Source organism: Pipistrellus kuhlii, unplaced genomic scaffold, assembly GCF_014108245.1.
Source record: "Pipistrellus kuhlii isolate mPipKuh1 unplaced genomic scaffold, mPipKuh1.p scaffold_m20_p_6, whole genome shotgun sequence".
NCBI lineage: Eukaryota > Metazoa > Chordata > Mammalia > Chiroptera > Vespertilionidae > Pipistrellus > Pipistrellus kuhlii.
The window spans coordinates 52548465-52574425 of NW_023425562.1; the positions used below are offsets into that span (position 1 = coordinate 52548465).

Here is a 25961-nt window from a genome sequence, read left to right on the forward strand (position 1 = left end):
TGCCCACTTTTTCCCACTGAACCACCTTTATTCTTGGTTAATGTTTTCATCCTTTCGGTTGATGATGTAAGGTTTAGGTTTTAAATGCCAAATAAAATCTTCACAAAAGAATCATTTGAGATGTTGCCTTCTGCAAATCTATAGGGCATTGTCCCTCAGAGTTTTCTTGAAGTTATTATTATTGATTTCAGAGAGAAAGGGAGAGGAAAGAGAGAGAGATAGAAACATGAATGATGAGAGAGAATCATTGATTGGCTGCCTCTTGCATGCCCCACATTGAGGATGATGCTCATAATCCGGGCATGTGCCCTAACTAGAAATCGAACTGTGACCTCTTGGTTCATATGCTCAACCACTGAGCCACGCTGGCCGGTATGAAATTATTTTTTATTCCTGAGGACTATGCTTCTGGCTTACTTATTCTCCAATTATAGATTCATAGAAAATAAAATTAATATACATAAAAAATTTAGTGCCCTCATTTTATTTTTAATGTGTATATCAATTTCTATTAGCCCCAACAATTTATTGAACTGATTTATGTTGGAAGGGTAGTTTAATTCAGTTGGGTTCCCCCAAAGGATTGAACCTAAGAGATGCAGCATGGTGTGTGCGGCCAATGGATTAAAATAAATTTAAATTCCTCTTAATTGAATCCTAGAATGTTATATTTTACTTCTGTTGAAAGACTTGAAAGGCTATCTTGGTGCTTGCTTCGGCAGCACATATAAAATTGGAACAAACAGAGAAGATTAGCATGGCCCCTGCGCAAGGAGGACACTCAAATTCATGAAGCGTTCCATAAAACAGAAAAAAAGGCTATCTTCGATGCTGGCGTTTTCAACAAAACCAAGTCTTAAAAAAATTAATATAGTGAAATATTTATGCCTGCATGAGACCCCAGTGCTGAGTGGTCAGCTTCTTGCTGTTGATGGAGCTTTCTCGTTTCATCTAAATGTTTCTCGTTTCATCTAAATGTATAAAATCGGCCACTTGCAGTGCATAGCACAGAGTGTCTTGTCTATCAGAGTCTTAGTAGTAATGCCTCATTGAGACACTAAAGACTGAGGAGCTCAAGTTGATGCTTTGCTTTTTGCTTCCTTAAGCAGTGTGCCCTTTGCTTATGTCAAACAATGGGGGGGCTGCCCCTGCCCCCCTGGGAGTGGGCATGCCTGAGCTGTTTGTGCACAGTTGCCTAAATGAGTATTGTTTGACAATACTCTGAAGGTAGCAAAGCTTTTCTTGCTAAAAATCTAACTTCCCTGATTTTGGGGGCTTGTTTTAGGTTATTCTTCTCAACCAGTTGAACAGAGGCCACTTCAGCAGATGCCTCCTCAGCTCATGCAGCATGTGGCACAGCCACCACAGCAGCAGCCACAGCCACAACTGCCACCACCACAGCAGCAGCAACCACCACCTCCCAGTCAGCCACAGTCTCAGCAGCAGCAACAGCAGCAGCAACAACAAATGATGATGATGCTCATGATGCAGCAGGACCCCAAATCAGTTAGGCTTCCAGTCTCCCAAAATGTCCATCCCCCAAGGGGTCCCCTGAACCCAGATTCTCAGAGAATGCCCATGCAGCAGAGTGGCAGTATGCCTGTCATGGTCAGTTTGCAAGTGCCACCATCACCTGATAAACAAAGAATGCCAATGCCTGTGAATACTCCTTTGGGAAGCAATTCAAGGAAAATAGTATATCAGGAAAACCCACAGAATCCTTCCAGCTCACCACTGGGAGATATGTCCTCACTTCCTGAAGCAAGTAGCAGTGAAATACCATCTGTCTCCGGAGGCCCAAATAACATGCCTTCACATTTAGTGGTTTCCCAGAATCAGTTAATGATGACAGTGCCCAAACCTGGACCATCACCCCTTCCAGCAACTCAAGGTGCAACTCCCCAGCAACCCCCTATAAATTCCCTGCCTAGCTCTCATGGCCACCACTTTCCAAATGTGGCTGCTCCAACACAAACATCTAGGCCTAAAACACCAAACAGAGCCAGCCCCAGGCCTTATTATCCTCAGACACCCAACAACCGCCCTCCCAGCACAGAACCTTCAGAAATCAGTCTATCGCCAGAAAGACTCAATGCCTCCATAGCAGGACTGTTTCCCCCACAGATTAATATTCCTTTACCTCCTAGGCCAAATTTAAACAGGGGCTTTGATCAACAGGGCCTAAATCCAACAACTTTGAAGGCCATCGGGCAAGCACCTTCAAATCTTACCATGAATAATCCTTCCAACTTTGCTGCCCCACAGACTCACAAATTAGATTCTGTGGCGGTGAATTCTGGAAAGCAGTCTAATTCTGGAGCAACAAAACGGGCAAGCCCAAGCAACAGTCGCAGGTCTAGTCCTGGGTCCAGTAGGAAAACCACTCCAAGTCCTGGGAGACAAAATTCAAAAGCCCCTAAACTCACTCTGGCCTCTCAGACAAATGCAGCCCTGTTACAGAATGTGGAGTTGCCAAGAAATGTATTGGTCAGTCCCACTCCTTTGACTAATCCCCCTGTACCTGGGAGCTTTCCTAACAACAGTGGGCTGAATCCTCAGAATTCTACCGTGCCTGTGGCTGCCATGGGGGGCACTCTGGAGGATAACAAGGAGAGCTTGAATATGCCTCAGGACAGCGATTGCCAGAATTCCCAGGGTAGGAAGGAGCAGGTAAATGTTGAGCTAAAAATGGTACCTGCCCAAGAAGTTAAAATGGTTGTCCCTGAAGATCAATCCAAAAAAGATGGGCAACCTTTGGATCCTAACAAACTTCCCAGCGTCGAAGAGAACAAAATTTTGGTGTCACCTGCTATGAGGGAAGCACCAACATCATTAAGTCAACTTCTTGACAACTCTGGAGCTCCTAATGTGACCATTAAACCCCCTGGGCTTACAGATGTAGAAGTAACACCTCCAGTAGTTTCTGGTGAGGATCTGAAAAAAGCATCTGTCATTCCCACACTGCAGGATCCGTCTTCTAAAGAACCCTCAAATTCCCTAAATTTACCTCATAGTAATGAGCCGTGTTCAACCCTTATTCATACAGAATTGAGTGAGGTCAGTTCTAATGTTGCACCAAGCATCCCTCCAGTAATCTCAAGACCTGTCAGCTCTTCCTCCATTTCCACTCCTTTGCCCCCAAATCAGATAACTGTTTTTGTAACTTCCAATCCCATTACAACTTCAGCTAACACATCAGCAGCTCTGCCAACTCACCTGCAATCTGCACTAATGTCAACAGTCGTCACAATGCCCAATGTGGGTAGCAAGGTTATGGTTTCTGAGGGACAGTCAGCTGCTCAGTCTAATGCCCGGCCTCAATTCATTACACCTGTCTTTATCAATTCATCCTCAATAATTCAGGTTATGAAAGGATCACAGCCAAGCACAATTCCTGCAGCCCCACTGACAACCAACTCTGGCTTGATACCTCCCTCCGTTGCAGTTGTTGGCCCTTTACACATACCTCAGAACATAAAATTTTCTTCTGCTCCTGTACCGCCTAATGCTCCCTCCAGTAGTCCTGCTCCGAGCATACATACAGGTCGACCCTTGGTCCTTAACTCACGAGCCACCCCTGTTCAGCTTCCTTCCCCGCCTTGTACAACCTCCCCATTTGTCCCACCTCATCTCCCCGTCCAGCAAGTGAAAGAATTGAATGCAGATGAGGCTAGTTCTCAAGTGAACACCTCAGCAGATCAAAGCACTCTGCCCTCTTCACAGTCAACTACAATGGTTTCTCCCCTTTTGACCAATAGTCCAGGCTCCTCTGTCAACCGGCGAAGCCCAGTTTCATCTAGTAAGGGCAAAGGAAAAGTGGACAAAATCGGCCAGATTTTGCTAACCAAGGCATGTAAGAAAGTTACAGGCTCTCTCGATAAAGGGGAAGAGCAATACGGTGCAGACGGAGAGACTGAAGGCCACGGGGTTGAGACCACAGCTCCAGGGCTTGTGGGAACAGAACAGTTACCCACAGAACTGGACAGTAAAACCCCAACGCCCCCAGCATCCACTATGCTAAAAGTGACCTCTAGCCCCATGGGCTCGGGCTCCACCTCAGCAGGACCCAGCTTACCTGGCAGTACCCTTCCCACCAGTGTACGCTCAATTGTAACCACTCTTGTACCCTCTGAGCTCATCTCTGCGGCGCCAGCTACAAAAAACAATCATGTTGGCATAGCATCTGAGCCACTTGCAGGTGGCCTAGTGGAGGAGAAGGTGGGATCCCATCCAGAGCTGCTTCCCAGCATAGGTATGTACTCGGGCCTGGCATCATCTCCTCCTGTCCATTTTTTATGACCTATCCCACAAGAGAGCACGATTCCTTTTCTACTTGGAGGAAGAAGAATAGGCTAAATGGCAATAGTGGTGTTTCATTTATTGGAAGTACATTGGGGAAATATATTTTGAAAATCCTATGTTAAGCTTTCATTGATTAGCGTGGTCCTGAAATAATGATATGCCTTTCATTTATATAGTTTTCCATTTTACAGGAAAACTTTTCTACATATGTCACATCTTCATACCAAACTATGTTAGGTAGCCCTGACCCCATTCTATAGATGAGTAGATTGAAGCTCAGAGTAGTTCAGTATTTGTTTAAAGTGTATATTGTTAGCCTCCAGTTTGACATTGACCCTGAAATGTAAACAGCAGCTTCTGCAGGTTCTCCTTACCATGGTAAAAATGCTCTCAACAGTTTCAGAACAGGGTTCTCCTAGCCCCTTCCTCACTCTACTCTGTCCCAGAGACTATTCCATCCAGACTGCTGCTCCAGAAAATCAGGTTTCATGATAATAGACATGGGCAAAATAAAGTGCTTAAGAGACAGGCTTGGGTTGGTAATCACAGCACCAGCATTTACCAGATAAGTGGCTTTTAGGCAAGTTTCTTGACCACTCCAAACTTCTATTTTCTTCTTTGTTATGTGGGGACAATAATAGCTGTAAGCATTCAATGAGATGATGCATATAACATGCTTAGCACAAAACTAGAACATAGTAATAATTTAGTAAATGGTAATAAAAGTGTTATTAGTTTCTTTTTAAATTATTCTATTCTGCTTATGTGTATCTAGTCCAGATTATTTCCTCTGTTAAAGTGGCCTAACAATGGAAGCATAGTTTTCTAATAACTTCCCCCTCTTCCCTTTGCACTCATCTCACACACACACACACACACACACACACACACACACACACATTCTTCTATGAATCTTAAGTAGTGTAGAAGCTAGGAAGGACCTTCGATATATCCTAGGACAGTTAATAATGCCTGTCTTGTTTATGCAGCCAAAATGCTTCTAGTGCCTACCCCTGCGTGGTAAGCACCCACGAGAAGGGGCAGAAAGAACACAAGCTTCAGGGTCAGATCAGAGTTAATTCTAGCTCTACTGGTTACCAATCAGAGTTGGATAAATTCCTTAACTTCTTATAAGCCCATTTGCTTCACCTGTAAAATGGAGATTATAATTCTTGCCTCACAGAATTTATACAAAGACTCAATGAGCCTAGCACAAAGGGGCCAGCACACTGCCTCACAGGTCTCTGGAAAGGCTAATTCCCCCCCTGTGCCTTTTCACTCCAATGCTCAGGATACAGAGAGGGAAGCGGCCTTTCAGGAGCTCACTGCCCTTGCAGAAAACCCAGACTTCACGGGGCTGAGCGCCGATGGGTTCTGGTTCTAGTTCTAGTTCCACGGAGGTAGGTGAGCCCTAAGGATTAAAAAGCAACCTCATATTACTTAAATATAGTCTCTGCTATTAAATGTTTTCATTCTACTTCATCTCAGGGAACTTTTCCCTCTGGTACCAAGAAAATAATGATGAAGTTATTAGAAAATATTTTTATCTGGATCATATATAATCCTAGGGAAATGTGTGAGCCTTGGGAAGATGAACCAGCAATTGGAAAAATTCTTTTTAAAAAATATATATTTTATTGATTTTTTACAGAGAGGAAGAGAGAGGGATAGAGAGTTAGAAACATCAATGAGAGAGAAACATCAATCAGCCGCCTCTTGCATACCCCCTACTGGGGATGCGCCCGCAACCAAGGTACATGTCCTAGAGCGGAATCGAACCTGGGACCTTTCAATCTGCAGGCCAACGCTCTACCCACTGAGCCAAACCGGTTTCAGCTGGAAAAATTCTTAATTTTAGTTAAGATTGTTAACTTTTTTTTTTTTCCCAAGGGGCTGCTGTGCTTTCACCTTGAAAATGTGAGAAAGCAATACTGGAGTTAAAAGTAGAAGTTAAGTTATCATTTTAAGTTTTATCAGATAAGCATATAAAAACTCAATACAAATGCATTATTGACTTTTTACCTAGTGGAGAGAGAAATCTAAAAATTCATAATTTCCATAGGTGGGTAAAACTTAATGCAGTGAATATAGGGTGTTAGACTCAAGTATTAGGGTGGGAGGACATACCCTTGAGTGGCTGTGGCATATCTGTGCCTTTAACATTTACTGTATGGTCCAAGAACTTTCTATCCTAGAGTTTATTGTGTATATTCTATTCCATTTCTCTTCAAGGGCCCACGTTCTCTCTGTCCTTCAAAAACCTAATACTTATGTTTCTTCCTTTAGTATCCCTTCTGATTTCTCAGTTTAGAATTGACCTCCATAGCACTTTATATGAATCTGCATATAACACCACAGTGCACACCAGTGTCCCACATATGTATATCTTATTTTTAATACCTGATTGAATTCCTGATGGGCAGAAAGAATGTAATTTGGTCTCTCAGTGTGCTTGGCACAGTGCCTTGCCAGATAAGTAAATAACATATCAAATTAATTTTTTAAGTATGAATTGAATACCTATTTTCTATTCATTGCTCTTGCCAGGTGCTGTAGAAAAGTACAAAATAAATTATGGTTCATTTCAAACCTCAAGGATTGTAGTCTTTAGAGGGATGAGACAATTTTTTAAATGGTAAGATGAATGGTGTAATTCATTGTTCCTCTGAAAGTGGTTTGGTTTGCCTACTAAAGTATACTTTTAGGTTTTTTAAAGACAGGACAGAACTTAACCCCAAGAAGCAAAAATTATGAGTGCTATTGTTCTCATAGCCACCTCCTTCCTTGATCTTTGTTCACACAAAAAGGAAAAACAAATATCCCTAGGGTTAGTCTTTATTACTCAGTATTGTAGTAGTTAATTTTTTAAGTAAGTTTTGAAATATACTTTCAAAGTCAACTTCAAGCACTACGTTCTAAGAGTATATATATTTCAGCAATTACTTAGACCTTGATTCAATCAATGCTTTCTGTTTTGTTTAGAAAATAAAAGACTTATGTGTTTGTTTTTTTCTTGCCTTAGCCCCTTCACAGAATTTAGTCCCAAAGGAAACTCCAGCCACAGCACTGCAGGGGTCTGTTGCCAGACCAGGTAAGGTGCACTTTGGAAAAACTCAGAGTGGAATGGGTTACAAGTGAAGGAACTATTGCTGTCCTGAATGTGCCAGGAAGTGGCTGAAACTATCTTAATCAGTTTGCTTCAGAGCAGTCTTTGGTTAGTGGCAGAGCTTGTGAAGTACTATTTGAGGTTATTTTTCCCCCAACCAGCTTACTCTCTTACACATTCCTGGTGTCAGCCAGGGAACTCAAGAAGAGCATCTCGGTGCCCATTGTCTGTCTTCGCCCAGCCATGGGAGTCTCCATTGCAGAGTTCACCCTGTTCCATAACCCTGGCATTCATAGCTGGCAGCTGACTGGCTAGAATATGGTACTGACTGGGGTGACAAGCGTTACTGCACTAAGATAGTAACTGCATTATCATGATAGGAGTGGAGGCTTGTTGTGAGAACCTCTGCTACAGTGAGGTAGCAATTCCTTCAGGAAAACAGAGTCATTTCAGTCATCTCTGGATGGCATTAAGTTTCTTCTCATGACCAAGTTACTATAAATAGCACTAAGGATGGTGTTTTTGGAAGGTGAAGTTGATGGTAATCTGACAAATAATTGTTGTGGGATGCTGGGTCAGCTCTGAAGGTATGAGGATCTTGATGGCAATAACATCACTGCCTTCATAGGACAGCCAAACAGATAAATAACATAGATATGTTGCAGTTTGGTCTTGCCCACGTCATTGTCACTGTAGGTCATTCTAGGGGTACCAGAAAAAAAAAAGAAAAAAAAGATGTATGATTGCTTTCCACAAGTAGGTTACAATCTCATTTACAGCACAGTTGATACACTGGATAACATTTATAAGCAAGAAACACAGTTGTGTTTAATTTTGTTTGTAAGCCAGTGAAAATGAGGTATCACTTGTGATTAAATGTTTTAAACCTGCTTCAGGGTGCTCCGTCCTGTGTGATAACTTTCTACTGCACACTCTTGGTAAAATCAGGCCTCTGAACAAACGAATGAACAAAAACATTTCAGCCACCCAGACTCTTCCTTGGCTACCATCTGGTCACACGTTCCCTGACATTTGTGGGAATGGAACAGGTTATTTAGACAAAAGGTTACGATGGTAAACCTCATTTTTTTGGTGAGAAAAGAAGCAGCTAAAAAAGGGAAGGAAATTCTGTTTCCTATCCCAAGTTTTTACTCCAGGAAATGGGCTTTACCATATCATATGTCCTCCTCAGAATAACTGGCTCAAGAATCCTGTTCCTTTTCAGAGTTTGACTTAGGATGAATCTCCTTAAAATACTCCCAAACCCACTAATTGCCTTCACCAAACCCGTTTTGATCCCGGTTTACATGAATTAACTGTGATAGTATTGAATTTTGTTCCAGAAGAGCAAGCTGATCAAGATTTTTTTGTAATCATCCTCTTTTGACAAAGCCATTTTCATTTTTGTGCACATTACGTAAGTTTCTTTGCTCCAGCAGAGCCAATAAGGCAACAGAGACTCATGAGTTGGCATCTGTTTCTTAGGGAAGGGTTTTCATGTTATATGGGTCAGATATGGGGAGCTTAGGAGCAAATAAGAATAATCCAGCCCCCTCATATGAAGCTGCACCAACATGAGTATCATAGCAGCAACAATAATAACTAACACTAGGGGGTAGGAGTGGGGGGGAGGGGGTCATTGGGGGTAGGAGAACATCTGTAATACTTTCAACAATAAAGACAAATTTAAAATGTTGTAAATAAATTACTTTAAAATAATAATAGCTAACACTGAGTTATTACTAAGCACCAGGGGCTGTACTAAAATTTCTATATGTGATATTTCATTTAATCTTTGAAATGGGTAAAGTGGTTTCAGATGAGGCATTGAGCACAGAAAGGTCAAGTAATCTGTTTAGGGTCACATGATTATTAAGCAATGAAGTCATGATTTTAACTTAGGCACTCTAGGCTTCATTGCCTCTAAGGAGATTATCAATTAAGCAATAAGGTATGTTAGACAAGTACACTGAATGTGAGGTGCTGAATTCTCTCAAAGTAGGGACAGGACTGTAGGAGACTAGAGTCAGGAGAGATCATTGTTATCTGATGCATCCGGGAAGTCTTTTAGAAAAGATGAACTACCTAAAGGCATATAATGTAGGAAAAAGATGTTTTGCTGCTGGAGCTGAGAAAGAAATGCCTGGTAAACCCATAGGATGCTTATTTAAGCAAAAGGTTGGTAGACAAATTACTGAGATTTTGCTTTCTTGGAGGGCATTGCTGGGAGGTTGAAGAACAGGAACATAATGGGGTCTGTAGACAATATCTCAAAAGCAAAGCTGTCTGCCCTCTAAAATCCCATAAGGAGAATGCATTCTTAATAGATGTACAAGACATATTGGAAGATTACTGTCATTATTTAAAAAGTGTCAAAAGAGTGGGAATATTTTAAGAATGAAAACAAATCTCATCTACATGAGAGAAAGAGGTTTATTTTACTAACCTAGTTATACCTGGGTGGAATATTAACAAGGCAGTGTGAATTTAATTCTATTGATCCAAACAGGATTATTTCACAGTGTGGAGTAAAAATAAAAATAAACCAAGTATGTGTCTTATGCCCCAGACAACCGAATTGTGTCTGTGCCAGCTCTGTCTCTATACCTTGTAGGGTGAGGATACTGCTGGGCACAGAGACAACTTAGCCTAAATAAGACATTCAGAATCCTGTGGCCGAAACCGTGTGGCTCAGTGGATAGAGCATCAGCCTGCGGACTGAAAGGTCCTGGGTTCGATTCTGGTCAAGGGCATGTACCTTGGTTGCGGGCACATCCCCAGTGGGAGGTGTGCAGTAGGCAGCTGGTTGATGTTTCTCTCTCATTGATGTTTCTAACTCTGTCCCTCTCTCTTCCTCTCTGTAAAAAATCAAAAATATATATTTTTTAAAAAGCTGAAACCGGTTTGGCTCAGTGGATAGAGCGTTGGCCTGCAGACTGAAAGGTCCCAGGTTGGATTCCCGTCAAGGGCATGTACCTTGGTTGCGGGCACATCCCCAGGAGGGGGTGTGCAAGAGGCAGCTGATCGATGATTCTCTCTCATCGATGTTTCTAACTCTCTATCCCTCTCTCTTCCTCTCTGTAAAAAATTAATAAAATATATATTTTTAAAAATCTTGTGGACACCTCGCTTCTCCTTGTGGACATATACACCATACACTTCCACATTTCATTTCTGTCCTTTGTTTTTTTACAGAACTCGAGGCAAATGCTGCCGTAGTCTCTGGACAAAGGTAAGATGATCATTTCTGCAAACTTAGCATCAATATGTCATAAACCTTTTTGCAGGGTATCTGCTTTCTTACCTTGAAACCCCTTCTAACGTAGGGAGCTGTCATGAGTCTTAACCTTTCAGAGGTGACATTTTTTAAAATAAAACTTGGTGGCTAAATATCTTTCTTGATTGTTTTGAAAGCTAAATGAGATATGTTCAGCACTCAGCATAGGAGTAAATAGTAAATGTCCAGTATATAGGAGCTGTTGCTATGGTAGTCATTAATAATAGTCCTTGCAACACCTGAAGTATAGCTGTTTAATCCTCAAGTCAGAAGAGAAAGCCCGGTGTGGTCTGACCCAAAACTCATGCTTTATCTATGCTGTCTCACATAAACCAACAAAGTGAAATACAACTGTGGCTTCCACCTCATTAGCCCCATGGAGAAGAGTATTGTCGTTTTCACAAAGCCATTCCTTTTCAGTGTAGGAATGCACTAGATAATATTTCTCATATTTGTACATCAACTTAGTTTGTAAAACACATTCACAATCATTCTGTCATTTAATCCTCATATTGACCCAGTGCAGTGGTAATAATAGCCAGTATTTGTTTGAACGTTATTCTAGGCCATGCACTGGACTATAAGCTTCCTAGATGTATTACCTCATGTGATTTTCACAGTATCTATCTATTGGGAAAGTAAATTCTCTTTTACAGATAAGGCATGTATAGATCATAGAGGTTAGCGAATTTACCCAAGGTAAAGATTTTAGTAAATGTGAAGCTGAGATTCAAACCCAGGCATCATGACTCCAGAGCCCTCACATTGCACTAACGTGTTGTGAATGAGATGTATAGATCAAAAATCTGAAGCTGAGCGGAAGCCGGTTTGGCTCAGTGATAGAGCGTCGGTCTGCAGACTGAAAGGTCCCTGTTCAATTCCGGTCAAGGGCATGTACCTTGGTTGCGGGCACATCCCCGGTAGGGGGTGTGCAAGAGGCAACTGGTCGATGTTTCTCTCTCATCGACGTATTTAGCTCTCTATCTCTCTCCCTTCCTCTCTGTAAAAAAATCAATAAAATATATATTTTTTAAAACCAAAACAATCTGAAGCTTAGAATTACAAATCATGTTCAACAAATGCATAGTAAGACTTAACCCCTGTTATTCTGGCTCCAAAAATCATTGCTATTTCTACTGTGCCTGTCTAGGCTTTTTGTTTTTGTATTGGGCTGATAATTGAATTTATTTACTTTTCTCAAGCCTACACCAATTATGTGGCTAGAGAAAGAAGATAATCAGACCAAAAAATACCCCTTGGGTATTTGTTTCTAGAGCTATCTGAACTTTGATCATATAAACACCAGGGCAGTATTGCTGTGGCTTTTGTTTTGACAGAGAAAGAGGCACCTCCATTAGAAATCTTTCTTCCTCAGAGGCTTTGACCATTTTCTGGGCTCCCTGCCAGAAAGCCATCTTCACCGCTTCTAAAAGGATGTGTAAATCTCTCTGACCTGTAACTCCACCCCAGCTTCAGCCTCACCTCTCCTTGACTTACCTTGGCTTCTGGGGCAATCATTACATTAAAACTAAGATAATGAACACTATGGCTAAATTCCCAGCCATAGTGCCACTAGCAAAGGGTCAGTTGACAAGAGTGAACAGATCAGTAAATTACCAGTAAACCAGTATTCCTGTGATTCAATAATATTTATTGTGTATAGTGTTTATATACAGTTGTCTCCCAAAAATGTATATACATTTTAACAGCTGATAGCTCAGTTTTAATAAAAATGATATGTATTTTTAATAAACACTACTTTTATAGTCCTAGCTAGTTTGGCCCAGTGGATAGAGCATTGGCCTGTGGACAAAGGGTCCTGGGTTCAAGTTCTGGTCCAGGGCACGTACCTTGGTTGCAGGCTCCTCAGGCCCTGGCCCTGGTCGAGGCTCGTGCAGCAGGCAACCAATCAGTGTGCTTCTCTCACATTGATGTTTCTCTCTGTCCCTCTCTCTCCACTCTCCCTAAAAATTAATGGAAAAATATCCTTGGGTGAGGATTAACAACAACAACAAAAACACAAATAAACCCAGCCTTTATAATTATTCAAAGTGTGTATACACTTTTTGGGATATCCTATATAAATGCTATTCATTGTACACACACACACACACACACATATCTCACACATATCCATTCAATATTATGAAAATGGGATTATACTATACATAATTTTGGTAGCATTTTTCCTCACTATATCATGAACAGTTGTGTTTTTATTGTTGACACTATTATAGATGGCCTCCATTTTCTTCCACTTACCCCTTTCTGCCTGTCGCCTGCCCCAGCTTTCACCACATTGTGTCCAAGAGCTATGCATATATGCATGTATATTTTCTTTCATACTCTATGTCCCCATGGCTATTCTGTAACTACCAATTAGTATTCTAAATCCCTTCACCTTTTTTACCAGCCCTCCAACCTCCTTCCCATCTCATTCATTGCCATTTTATTATTCGTACTAGGGGCCCATTGCATCTTGAAAGGAACTGTGGGCCACAAGTCTGCACTGGGCACAGGGGCAGGTCTTGTGCCCCTGCCCAGCCCCTCCTGCCACGGACCCTTGTCCCCTGTCTGCCGGCAGCTCTAATCCCACTCTGGCACTGCCCAGCTCACAGCCGCTGACAGCGTGGAGCGATTGGGGCTGGCACCAGCAGGAGTTGCAAGCAGGACCAGTGCCATCAGTGGATGTGAGCAGCAGCTGCTGCCATGATCGCCCCTCAGGAGCAGGGGGAGGTGGAGAAACCCTGAGGGGCAATCGGAGCCAGTACTGGGCACTGGCAGTGGGTGCAAACAGTGGCTCAGACTCCAGCAGTATATGTGAGTGGGGCTGGTGCCAGCAACAGGTGCAAGTGCCAAGCAGGAGTACAGTGCACAGGAGTATAGAATTTTCGGTAACCCCCAGAGGCTCACCCCAATGACAATGATAAGCGCCCTGCCTTAGTCTGACACCCGTACTCACCTGCTCCACCATCCTGCCACAGCCAACACCTGCCATGTTCCATGCTCTGCCACCTGCTGCAGATGCCAGCCATGTTCTGCACATGTCCCCTGGTGGTCAGCGCACGTCATAGTGAATAGATGTTCAATTGTTTAACTGTTTGGTCTATTTGCATATTAGGGTTTTATATAGATAGATTTTTTTATCCTTTTTATTTTTTTTAATATATTTTATTGATTTTTTACAGAGAGGAAGAGAGAGGGATAGAGAGTTAGAAACGTCGATGAGAGAGAATCATCGATCAGCTGCCACTTGCACACTCCCTACTGGGGATGTGCCTGCAACCAAGGTACATGCCCTTGACCGGAATCGAACCTGGGACCTTTCAGTCCATAGGCTGATGCTCTATCCACTGAGCTAAACCGGTTTCAGCTATCCTTTTTTTATTATATATGTGTGTGTGTGTGTGTGTGTGTGTGTGTGTGTGTGTGTGTATATATTTTATTTTATTTATTTATTTTTTTTAAGCACTGGGAACTGCTTGGATGGGCCAGGTTGTGTGGGGGCAGAACCTCAGGGAATCACCAGGGAGGAAGGAGGGGTGGGACAGTATAAATCAGATTGATGATGTCTCAGATATGGTGCCTGCCTATCAGTTCAGTCTTGACGTGGCTTCTTTATTTTTTATTCTTTATTTTTGTTTCAGAGAGGGAGAGAAAGATAGAAGCATGAATAATGAGAGAGAATTATTGATCAGCTTCCTCCTGCATGCCCCCAACTGGGGATTGAACCCGCCACCCAGACATGTTCCCTTGACCAGAATCAGACCCAGGACCCATCACTCCACAGGCTGATGCTCTAGCCACTGAGCCAACTGGATAGGACTCAATATGGCTTCTTTAAATTCTTAGTTGTAGGACTTAAATTCATCAAGATTTAAGGTGGTTCTGAATGATGGTTGTTCTGTAATTTGGTTGTATTTTTTATGTGCTTCTGGGAGGACTCCAGTACCACATTTACCTACACCATCATCTTGATCAGAAGTCTCATGAACAGTTTTTATCATTAGCCTTTACAACATAATTTTCATGACTGCATATAATGTACCATGATTTAATTAACGGATCTATAGTTAAGCATTTATGTCCTCTGTTTTCATTAATATGAATAAAATGCTTTGACAATCTGGTGTGGAATTAGAGCTCTGTAAAAGCATTTGTTTCCTTAGGAATCTAGGACTGGAATTGCTGTGCCAGAGGATTACACTAGGGTTTTTCAGCCTCAGCATTACTGACAGTTTAGATCAGAAAATTATTGGGAGTGGGGGCCTGTCTCATGCATGATAGGATGTTTAGTAGCATCCTGGTAGGTGCCACTTAAAGATATTAATAGCATTCATCTCCCTCCCACCCCAAAATGACAATAAAAAAATGTCTACCAACATTGCTAAATGTCCCCAAGGAGGCAAAACTACCTCCTATTGAAAACCATTGTGATACTCAGTTTACACTCCATCAGGAGTTTCTGTACCTATACCCTCAGCAATACTGGATATTACCAACTTAAAATCTTCACATACTAAAAAGGGGGATTAAAATAGGGACAATCGATATATCCATCAGTGTAGCCGGAACCGGTTTGGCTCAGTGGGTAGTGCATCGGCCTGTGGACTGAAAGGTCCCTGGTTCGATTCCAGGCAAGGACAAGGTACCTTGGTTGTGGGCACATCCCCAGTAGGAGGTGTGCAAGAGGCAGCTGATGGATGATTCTCTCTCATCGATGTTTCTAGCTCGCTATCCCTCTCTCTTCCTCTCTGTGAAAAATCAATAAAATATATATTTTTTTAAATCTTAAAAAAAAAATATATATATATATATATATATATATCCATCCATCAGTGTATTGTGAATATATTCCCATGTATACTCTTCTGTAATATGACTTGTAATAAGTCATTATCTGACTACACCAGGCTCATAGTAAATGCCAGCATATATTAGTAATTTCTAGACTTTAGGTACTCTTAACTTTTGAAGGTGAATAATAATATCTTAAAAAAATGGGTGAGGAAGTTGCATGATTTTTGTGTGAAGTTCCATGTCTTCTACCGTTTTACACAATTTCACTAGCATTATGCTTTAATCCTTTATTTTTACTAATGTAATGCGTTAGTTTTGCTTTTAAATTGTCAGTAATTATAGAAGGTAATTGTGCTCATTGTCCCAGGATTCTCTCCAGAATGACTATATAGTTCTCCTGCCTTATGAATGAAACTCTTATCTGAAGAACCCGTTTTTGTGTGACTTGATTCCCTCACCTCCTTGGAAACTTTGTGCTTCCGTCTGTCAGCAGTGATCCCAAAGACATAATTGAAAAGTCCAAAACCCCAAGCCGGAGAAATTCCCGAACTGAAGAACCAACTGTGGCTTCTGAAAGTGTGGAAAACGGACATCGGAAGCGATCCTCTCGGCCTGCTTCAGCTTCCAGCTCTACTAAAGGTTAGTGGGGGGTGGGGGGGTGGGGGGGTGGGGTGTACTATTTGTAGGTCAAATAGGAGAATGGGATCCTTATCACAGCTGCAGAGGACTTTTTGCTTCATCTTTGCATCCATTTCTCAAACTTGTCAAGTTACTTTGACTTCTGTTTGGTCCTTTGTTAGTTCATTTAACTGTGTTTTTTGTGTGCCTACATAAGAACAGCAACCACTGTTAGAAAAAAGAACATAGCAGGCAGATTGATTCATTATCACCACTTCAGATATGTCCTTAATAAAATGGCCCAGCCATCTTTCTATGTTTCTGTAATCAATTCTCTTTTCCCCCTCCCTACTGTTTTTAAACCTACAACCCTTACTTTCTTCTCTTCTCAGCAGAAACTCTCACCTCTTCCCAGGGAAAATAGAATCCCTCTACTCTCACTACCAATCCCTCTACTCTCACATAAATCTACCAATGTCCTCCTTTGCTCCTATTATAATACAGTAGCTGTCCCTCCTCAAGTTGAAGGCCAATGCCTTTGATCCCACCTTCTCTGATCTTCTCAAGACCATTACACTACCAGTTTTCTCTTCTCTGTTGACTATTATCTCCTTTTTTAAAACTCTGCCCTTGGCTTTTATGACCCAGAACTCCCAATAGTTTTCTGACTACTCTGACTACTTCTTCTCAATCTCTGTACCAAGACATGTTGGCCTTCCTCAAACTTCAATCCAAAGTTGTCTTTTTTCTTCAACTTGTATTTTCTCCCTAACTTATCTCATTCATGCCTCCATTCTTCAGTTAGAATCTTTCATAGACTACTCATGAATTGATTTTTAGTACAGACTCTAGAGACTTTAGATAACTGCATGTATATCCTTAACAGGACCTCAAATTCAACATGTCTGAAAACAGACTTACGATTTTCACCCCAGTGTCAAGTGCTCTGCCATTGTTCCCCACCTCAGTGATTGGGACCACCATCTTTATTAGGCAAGTCCTCCTTGGCACCTCTCTCCCTCACTCTCATGTCCATCACAAAAGGCTGCTGATTTTGTTAGGTGGCCCAAATTCATCCACTTTATCCGTCTTTATTGCTATCCAGCTTAAACCCCTTCAATGATTTATCATTACCATTAGAATTAAAGTCTAAAGTGTCAACATGGCCCTGGCTGGTGTAGCTCAGTTGGTTGAGTGTAATCCCAAGAAGAGATGGAAAGTTGGAACCAGTTTTAGAAAAGGGGTGGGTAATAGGCTTGTATACTTAAACGGCATTATTCCAAAGTGATCATAATCAGGTTGGAATACCTGCCCCATACATGTTTTGAAGTTTAGCAAATAGTTTAGGAGAGGCTATAATGACTGTAGTCTTCAGAGGAGTGCTTAGTATTTCTCTAGAGGATGGCAGAGCTCTGGCCAGACCCCAAGAATCACCAGCTGGTCAATAATATATATTAATAATTATATATATATTATTAATAACATAATATCGATAATACACACACACACACTAGAGGCCTGGTGCATGAAATTCGTGCATGGGGGCAGAGGGGTACCCCTCAGCCCAGCTTGTATTCTCTCCAATCTGGGACCCCTCGAGGGATGTCCAACTGCCTATTTAGGCTCAATCCTGGTGGGATCAAGCCTAAACAGGCAGTCGGATATTCCTCTCACAATCCAGGATTGCTGGCTCCCAACTGCTCACCTGCCTGCCTTTCTGATTTCCCCTAACCGCTTCTGCCTGCCAGCCTGATCACCCTAACCACTCCCATGCCAGCCTGATTGATGTCTAACTGCTCCCCTGCCGGCCTGTTTGCTCCCAACTTCCCTCCTATGCCAGCCTGGTCACTCCTAACTGCCCTCCCTTGCAGGGTTGATCATCTCCAACTGCCCTCCCTTGCAAGCCTGGTCCCTACCAACTGCCCTCCCCTGCTTGTGGTGGCCATCTTGTATCCACATGGGGGAAAGATCTTTGACCAAATGGGGGCAGCTATCTTGTGTGTTGGAATGATGGTCAATCTGCATATTACTCTTTTATTAGATAGATAGAATAGAGGCCTGGTGCATAATATTTTATTAGATTCGAGAGGGTGCAAGCTGGGCTGAGGGACACCCCCCCACCCCATGCACAAATTTCGTGTACCAGGCCTCTAGTATATATATATAATTATACTATTAATAATATATAATAATATATATAGTATATATATTAATTATTTGGCCAGCCATATTGTATCCAGATGTGAACCAAAGCTATAAGATAGCTTTTCTGTGATTGTATTTGAATGCATAACCATGGAGTGATCATAAAATATCAAGTTGGTTTCTAAAAGTTATGGTTCTCAAACTTGGAAATGTGTAGTTCTGGGGACCTGAAACATCTTCCTACATCATCAGTTCTTAAAGTTTTGAAGAGAAAAAGCATTTTGCCTTTTTGTACTCATAAGATTTTGGTCAGATATGCAGAAACAAAATCAGAAATAGTGTTTTTTCACAAGAATCTTGAAAACTAAGAAGTACAATATTATGAGCAGTTTGTAGTGAAAAGTATTGGTACTTTTGAATTATTGAGATACGGTAGCATAAATCATGTTCCTGCTGTGAGAACAGTTTGCTCATATCATGTTGGTTAAGGCCTACCGTGTTTCCCCGAAAATAAAACATCCTCCGAAAATAAGACCTACTTACAGGTTTCCTTCTGAGTGAAATATAAGGCATCCTCCCGAAAATAAGGCCCCCTAGGCTCTGTCTCAGAATGAAAATTAATTTACCATAAACTGGTCGCTAGGGCCGCCCCGACTGGGGTCTAGCAACCAGTGACGTTACGCGGAGTCCTGACGTCACTGCTGTGTGGAGGCGGAGCGGAGGTCGGAGTGAGTGGTGAGCGCGGGGCGGGAGAGAGGAGGAGACTTCCGCAGATGTGAGAAGAACAGGAGGATTAGAGTGGACGGGACGCAGCGAATGTGGTGAATGCTGGTCTGTCTCTGGTGACACTACCTGATGCTCGAGGCCGCCCTCATGATGACTGAAGGTTCTCAGTCAGTGGCAGACCCTGCTCCAGCCCAGATCCAGGCCCCAGCAAGCCCAGTGACAGTCCCCAGGCAGGTCCCAGGGGGTAAAAGTCTGATAAAGGGGTAGGGGGGATGTCTGGTGAAGGTGTTCAGTGGCACAGGGATGGGGGGAGGGGATTCACTTAAAATGACACAGGAGGATCAGAGGGGACAATCAAAATGACACAGGAGGATCAAAAGGGGTTACTAAAATGGTAATCCCCCCTCTGATTCTCCTGTGCCATTTTGATTCCCCCCTTGGATCCCCCTTGTGTCATTTTAAGTGATCCCCCTCCCCCCACCTTGATACCCCAATTCCTTTTTTTTACCCCTAGAAATGAGCGCAAAAAGAAAAAGCTACTCCGTGGAGTACAAGAAAAGAATCGTGGAAGACTCTTGGGGCCAAAATCTTACTGCTTTCTGCAAAGAGATATGTTGAGTATCCGATTGGTCCGAAAATGGCGAGCAGAGTATGGTAACCTCATTGAACAAGTGGACAAGGGAAATGCTAAAAAGCACAAGTGTGGATCAGGTCGGCAACCATTATTTTCCGAGCTGGAAGACCTGATCTGTGAATGGGTTGTTGACAGGAGAGTAAAGGCTTTGGTTGTGAATAGGGCTCAGATTCAAGAATTTGCCCTTGCAATGGCACCACAGTTTGACATAGCCCCCGAAGACTTCAAAGCATCACAACACTGGTTGGATAATTTCCTTCAGCAAAGTGAACTGTCTTTAAGAAGATCTATTGTACAACATTGTTTAGGTTGGAAGATACTCAAGTTATTAAGCGAGCACTTGCATTCAAGTCCTTTATTGATGATCCTGACTTCTCTAAATACAATCTTTCCAACATGATTGCTATGGATGAAACTGCAGTGTTTATGGGCCAATTATCTCAAACAACAATTGAACAGCGGGTGTCTCTTAAGTGTACATTCCCTCCACTGCTTACGAAAGTGCATGTGTTTCCTGTATTTTGGCAATTCGTCTGGATGGCACTAAAATCCCACCTTTAATCATTTCTAAGAGCAAGAAGGAAAAGATTGAATGTGTTTTGGGCATTTTTATTCTTGAAACTGGAAAAGCCTGGGCCACACAAGCAGTTATAAGGAAGTGGGTCGATTTAATGCTGCCACTTGTTATGCAAGGGAGCCAAAGAGGTCTGCTAGTCTGGGATGCAGCCAGCACTCACCGAGCTAAAGACATGAAGACATTTCTTCACGAAAGAAAAATAGATCAGATAATGATTCCCGCAGGAATGATGGCCTATCCCCAGACTCTTGATATTGCAATAAAGAAGCCATTCAAAGACAATTTGCACATGGAAATTAATGACTACATTGAAAATAGAATGGAGAGAAATCAGCGTGGAAACTTTGTGAAACCTAAACTGCAAGAAGTTGTGATTTGGGTGAAGAATTCATGGGAGAAAATCACTGACAGTTGCATTGCAAATGCACTGCAAGCAGGCTACCTTGACAAGAAGTACTCATTTAAAGACAGTGCTATTGCTAAACATGAGAGATTTGGTCCACTGATTCTGAAAGAAATGGAGTCACAAGAAATTTACCAGGAAATTCAGGAATTGGATTGTTATGATGATGTTCCAGAAGATGATGACATGATTGTCATTGGATAAATGAGTAAATTCTTGATACTGTAGGATTCACAGTTTGTCTGGTTTGTGTTGACAACTACCGTACTACCGTAAATAAATTTCCTTTATTTTCATTTAACAATAAATGTGTACCGTATTCTTCTTCATGGAAAAATAAGACATCCCCTGAAAATAAGACCTAGCGCATCTTTGAGAGCAAAAATTAATATAAGACACTGTCTTATTTTTGGGGAAACAGGGTACTAGACTGCCAGCTTGGAGCAGGTGGGATGGATGATTTCTGGGCAAGTTCAGAGAGGCCCACATGGTTGATAAATTATGCTCTAATCTGTTGTTTTTAGATGGTTGGATTTCCCACACACACACTTTTAATTACAAACACAGGAATTGGCTCCCACAAATCAGTGAACTATTTAAAATTGGACTTGATCAGAAGTGTTGTTTATAAATATGCAAATAAGTAGTTCTACTCCTGGCATAGGAGTTCCCCATTAACACAGAAATTATTCTTTTTCCCTTATCATTCTTTATTTATTCTTCTGTGTATAATTTTGTGTTATATCTTCAAGCAGGGAAAAGGATCAGAAGTTAAAAACATGAGGTTCAATACATAAGTTAGAAACCAAGGAAAATAAGCTAATATTAGGGAAATTCATAGCACTTGTAGTCATCAGCAGCTGTGGGAGTCCCTGTGGGGCCCTGAGATACCTAAGACAGCAAAGTGGGGTGAAAATCCTACCATACCCACAGCCAGTGACTTGAGAAGCAACAATCTAAAAACATAGAATGGCCTGCCCAGCATGGCTCAGTGGTTGAGCGTCAGAAGGTCATAGTTTGATTCCAGTCAGGGCACATGACCAGGTTGTGGGGTCAATCCCTGGTGTTGGGCATGCATGAGGCAGCTGATCAATGATTCTTCCTCCTCATCGATGTTTCTATGTCTCTCTCTCTTTCCTTTCCCTCTGAAATAAAAAGATATATATATAACAATAAAAACATAATGTGTACAGATATTCTTAAAACAGAAGTGCTGTTGTGGAAATACAAATGAACAGACATAGATATATCTTATGGGAGAAAAACCCTGAACTGTCTGAAGCTGCATTCTTATTGAATCATTTAGAAACCAGACATGCAAATTTTGAAAGGAAATGTTCAGAATTTTTTTTTTTACAATTAAGTAGAAATCTTGGCTAGAAGTAGTACAGTAAAAAGACCAATGAAGTTTCTAAAATTCCTCGAAAGTAAAGCAAAGCCCACCTACTAGAAGATTTAATAGAATCTTGTACTGTAGATTTGGCCAAGTTTGCTTAATGTCAAAATGAGACAATCAGGTTGAAAAAAATGCGCACATCAAATTACCAATTTAAATGGACAACTTCCTAAAAGACCATTATTAACCCAGTTTGGGGTGGGGTTTTTGTTGTTGTTGTTGTTGTTGTGTGTTTTTTACCATATAGGTAGTTCTAAAATATGAACATATGAATGCTGTAACTCCACCATTAGTTTTTTATCTATTTGTATATCTATCTTTACATTAATTTGTAAAATCCTTGGTGGTTTAAAAAGCAATTTTTTCGACAATATATGTGATGGTTTGGGGATTTTTTGCCATTATGATATTGAAGGGGGTTGGGTCTTGGGGATTGGGATTATGCTCAATCAGATAAACTAGGCGACCTTTAGAACATGCTTGATGCACAGCCTGAAGTTACCTAGAATTCCTTACCTTAAAGGGTTTGCCTCTAAATTCTCTTATTATACTCAATGGAGTAGTAAAAATGGTAACATTTTGTTGAGAGTATAAAATTGAATCACAAAACAAAAACTCATCTTTAAGACAGATTTATAAACACATTAAAAATGAATTTGTTCTGTGACCCAGATTGGCTAGATTTATCCAGGGAAGGTGATAAGAGACTTCAGAATCAAGTCGATATGTTTTTTTCCTCATGGTATCTTTTAGATACCATCCTCTACCTGTATCTAAAAGATTACTTTTTTTTGTTTCTAGCATAAATCAGTTGTTTACTCAGGGTCCCACTCATTGATTCATCCTCAGGAGCAGAGACAGCCTGCCAGATTTTTGGGTTCTTTGGAACAGTAACAGATGGAAGGAGATGGGGAGGGAAAACCTGAGGTTGCTTACCCAGGTCCCCCTCCCTACACTCTCTTTGCCTCTTTTCCCAGCCACGTATGTGTTTTTCAGAAACACCACTTGATCCTTCATATCACAACAAAAGAAAAGCTTCCAAAGTTGACCTAATTAATATTTTCCTAAGGATGAATATTCCATCAAGACAAAACTGTATATTTTTACTGCAAATGACCAGCTTGCTACTGTGACAATGAAACTTAAATGTTGAAAGTAAAAGAATTGATTAAGGGGAATTTTGGTTGTGTGAGACTCTAAATTACATGTGATTAAAATGAATACCATTATCAGCATTCTGTCAGATTAACTGTCCTCTGATTAGCAAAAGACTAATGAGAAATCAGAGAGACTGATTCTACCCCATAGCACAAGCAACATGACCTATATATATATATATTTTTTTTTTTTTCAATTTCAATATGTGACATTGAAATTTCCAAAAACATTTCACAGGTTGCCTCTTGGAAAGTCACTTCTTAGCATTAATACTGCTTTTTTACATCTACCTTTTGAATCTGTGTTCTCAAACTATTATGATACAAAAGAGAAGAAAAATTGCTTAGAACATCAAATCTAAAATGCAGCATCCAAAAATTCAGCCTATGCCGGGACCGGTTTGGCTCAATGGATAGAGCGTTGGCTTGGGGACTGAAGGGTCCCGGGTTCGATTCCGGTCAAGGGCATGTACCTTGGTTGCGGGCACGTCCCCAGTAGGGGGTGTGCAAGAGGCAGCTGATCGATGACTCTATCTCATTGATGTTTCTGACTATCTCTCTCCCTTTCTCTCTGTATAAAATCAATAAAATATATTTAAAAGAACAAAAATTCAGCCTAGTTTTCAGAAATAGATAAATATGATTCATTTCACACATTAATGAGTTAGAAAATTATTTTCTCCTTGATAGGAAACAATTTTAAAATACTGTTTTTATATTAAAATCAAAATATGTAGCAGTATGAAGAATGAGGGTGAATTTTTAAGATCAATATGAGATTTTAAATGTTTACATTTGGAGAATTTCAGACTATTCATTGTACTCTGTTCTAAGAAACTTGGTGGGAAAGTTTTTTAGAAACATAATTTAAATATGAGATAAAATTGAATTGATTGATGTAAGACACTATGATAATACAAAAGGAATTATGTCACTATTACCCTGTGTGTAAATCACTCCGTTTTTGCATCTCTTCCTTGAAGTCCTCAGGATCACCGGGGCTCACAGAATAGGCAATGGATTGCTCTGAATTGCTTATATGCCTGTATGTATCCACAACCATGATAATATACCTGGCTAGACACTTGTTGACCAAGGGTCATGGCCATGTTATTTAGAAGCTTTGACTATAAGCATGGCAAAGTAAGTTCATGACTACAAAACAATGGCTAGGCTCCAAAAGGATCCAGAGACTTGTTTTGCACTCAGGCACAATTGACTCACTTGGGTGTGTTGCATTATTCATTGATTTCTCATCAAAAGCACTGTCAATTCTATCCATCATTTCTTTGGGTGATGGGATTTGGTGATGGAGATTATGGGGTTAATTTCCTGGCTAAAGAAGCTTTCCCCTTCCTGCCACTTTTTCCAACCACGCATGTGTGCTTCCTCTCCCACCACCTGAATCACATTTTCCCAGTTGCCAGGTTCTAGTACACAGAAGCCGGAAACCCTCTTCACTCTGAGTGCCCCTTCTGAGGCCCTTAGACCAGTGGTCGGCAAACTCATTAGTCAACAGAGCCAAATATCAACAGTACGACGATTGAAATTGCCATATTTTTTAAACTTAAACTTCTTCTAGCGCCACTTCTTCAAAATAGGCTCGCCCAGGCCATGGTATTTTGTGGAAGATCCACACTTAAGGGGCCAAAGAGCCACACGTGGCTCGCTAGCCGCAGTTTGCCGACCACAGCCTTAGACTGATTCAGAGCCAATAGGGCTCCACGTAGGTTAATCTGTGTTCTTGTGGACTGCCTAAGAGGCACTGCTATAATAAGTTGCCTAGCTGAACATGTCCTTCCTTTCCCCCACAGACATAACCAGTGCGGTGCAATCCAAGCGAAGAAAATCCAAGTAAACAAGCTGGACAGCGACTTGATACTTGTAAATGTGTATGAATTTTACAAAAAGCAGTTTTGAGCTGTGACTTTTTAAAATCACTTTCTGTACAGCTAGTCATTTTAATAATGTGGCCCTTTTCCTAGTCCCTGCAACCTGTTTCATAAAGTGCAACGAGAAAAGCAGATTTGTTGAACCTTTTTGGTGTTGATGAAGTTCAAGGTTTCTAAAATGTTGCCATGTATTGAGAGGAGCTAATGTGATTATGTTATTAGTTTTCGCATTTCCTAAGCAGCCTAGCGTACAGGGTGAGCATTTTTGGTCTGATGATGTATTGTGCTGTGGAAGTCCTGTGTGAGTAGCCGTAGTGGGGACAGAAGGAATCTTCTCATTTGGAAACGTTGTAAATAATTTTATTAAATAGTGTTTTGGATGTATTTGTTGTAGAAATGGACCAGTGAATAAAGAGAATCTAAGGATTTGTACAATGTGAAATATTGAATGTGTTAAATAAATGTAATTGTCTTAGAACATAAATGTATGTTATTGATAGGGGGTTACTTGGTGAGCAAGTGCTTTTTTTTGAATCATAAATGAGTAGGAACAGCCTTCTTTGTGAATTAGAATCCCATCTTGTCCTGATTGCACCTGAGGAAAATGCAGTCTTGCTCACTCAACTCATTCTTGGCTTTAAAGAAACTAGCCCTTTACAACACTGTACCGCACACTTTATATGTTGGTCAAATCTCTTTTTATTGCAAATAACGATCAATTTAGAGATGATCAAAGGCCACCCAGGATTTTCTAGAGACAGGAAGTCATCAGCAACCCAGATAGCACTTGTTTTCTCCACCTCATACAACTGCTTCTCTGGGCACATGATGGATTGCTCCCAAACAACTATGTTTATACCTCCTCCATTCAAGATAAACCCAGCCTGACCAGCAAGAATCTTTTTAACAGCATCAAGAATCTAGCCCA

The 25961-nt window shown here is 41.2% G+C and overlaps 1 protein-coding gene and 1 non-coding gene across 15 annotated transcripts in view; both read left to right on the forward strand.

Moving 5' to 3' along the window:
- The window catches only part of NCOA6 (nuclear receptor coactivator 6), a 101328-nt gene extending 75817 nt beyond the window's left edge, over nt 1-25511 (forward strand). For 6 of the 14 annotated variants that reach the window (XM_036419755.2, XM_036419754.2, XM_036419758.2 and 3 more), the window contains 5 exons: nt 1286-4252; nt 7325-7393; nt 10604-10640; nt 15976-16124; nt 24928-25511. In XM_036419755.2, coding sequence (XP_036275648.1) covers nt 1286-4252; nt 7325-7393; nt 10604-10640; nt 15976-16124; nt 24928-25061 — 3356 coding nt within the window. In that variant the 3' untranslated portion in view covers nt 25062-25511. Of the gene's footprint in view, nt 1-1285; nt 4253-7324; nt 7394-10603; nt 10641-15852; nt 16125-24927 lie in introns of those variants that run through there. The other 8 variants (XM_036419763.2, XM_036419757.2, XM_036419765.2 and 5 more) reach the window with 8 other exon arrangements.
- Nucleotides 707-809, forward strand: LOC118708622. Its single transcript, XR_004984675.1, has one exon. It is a non-coding gene; the product is annotated as a U6 spliceosomal RNA (small nuclear RNA).
- Nucleotides 25512-25961: the final 450 nt, after the last annotated feature.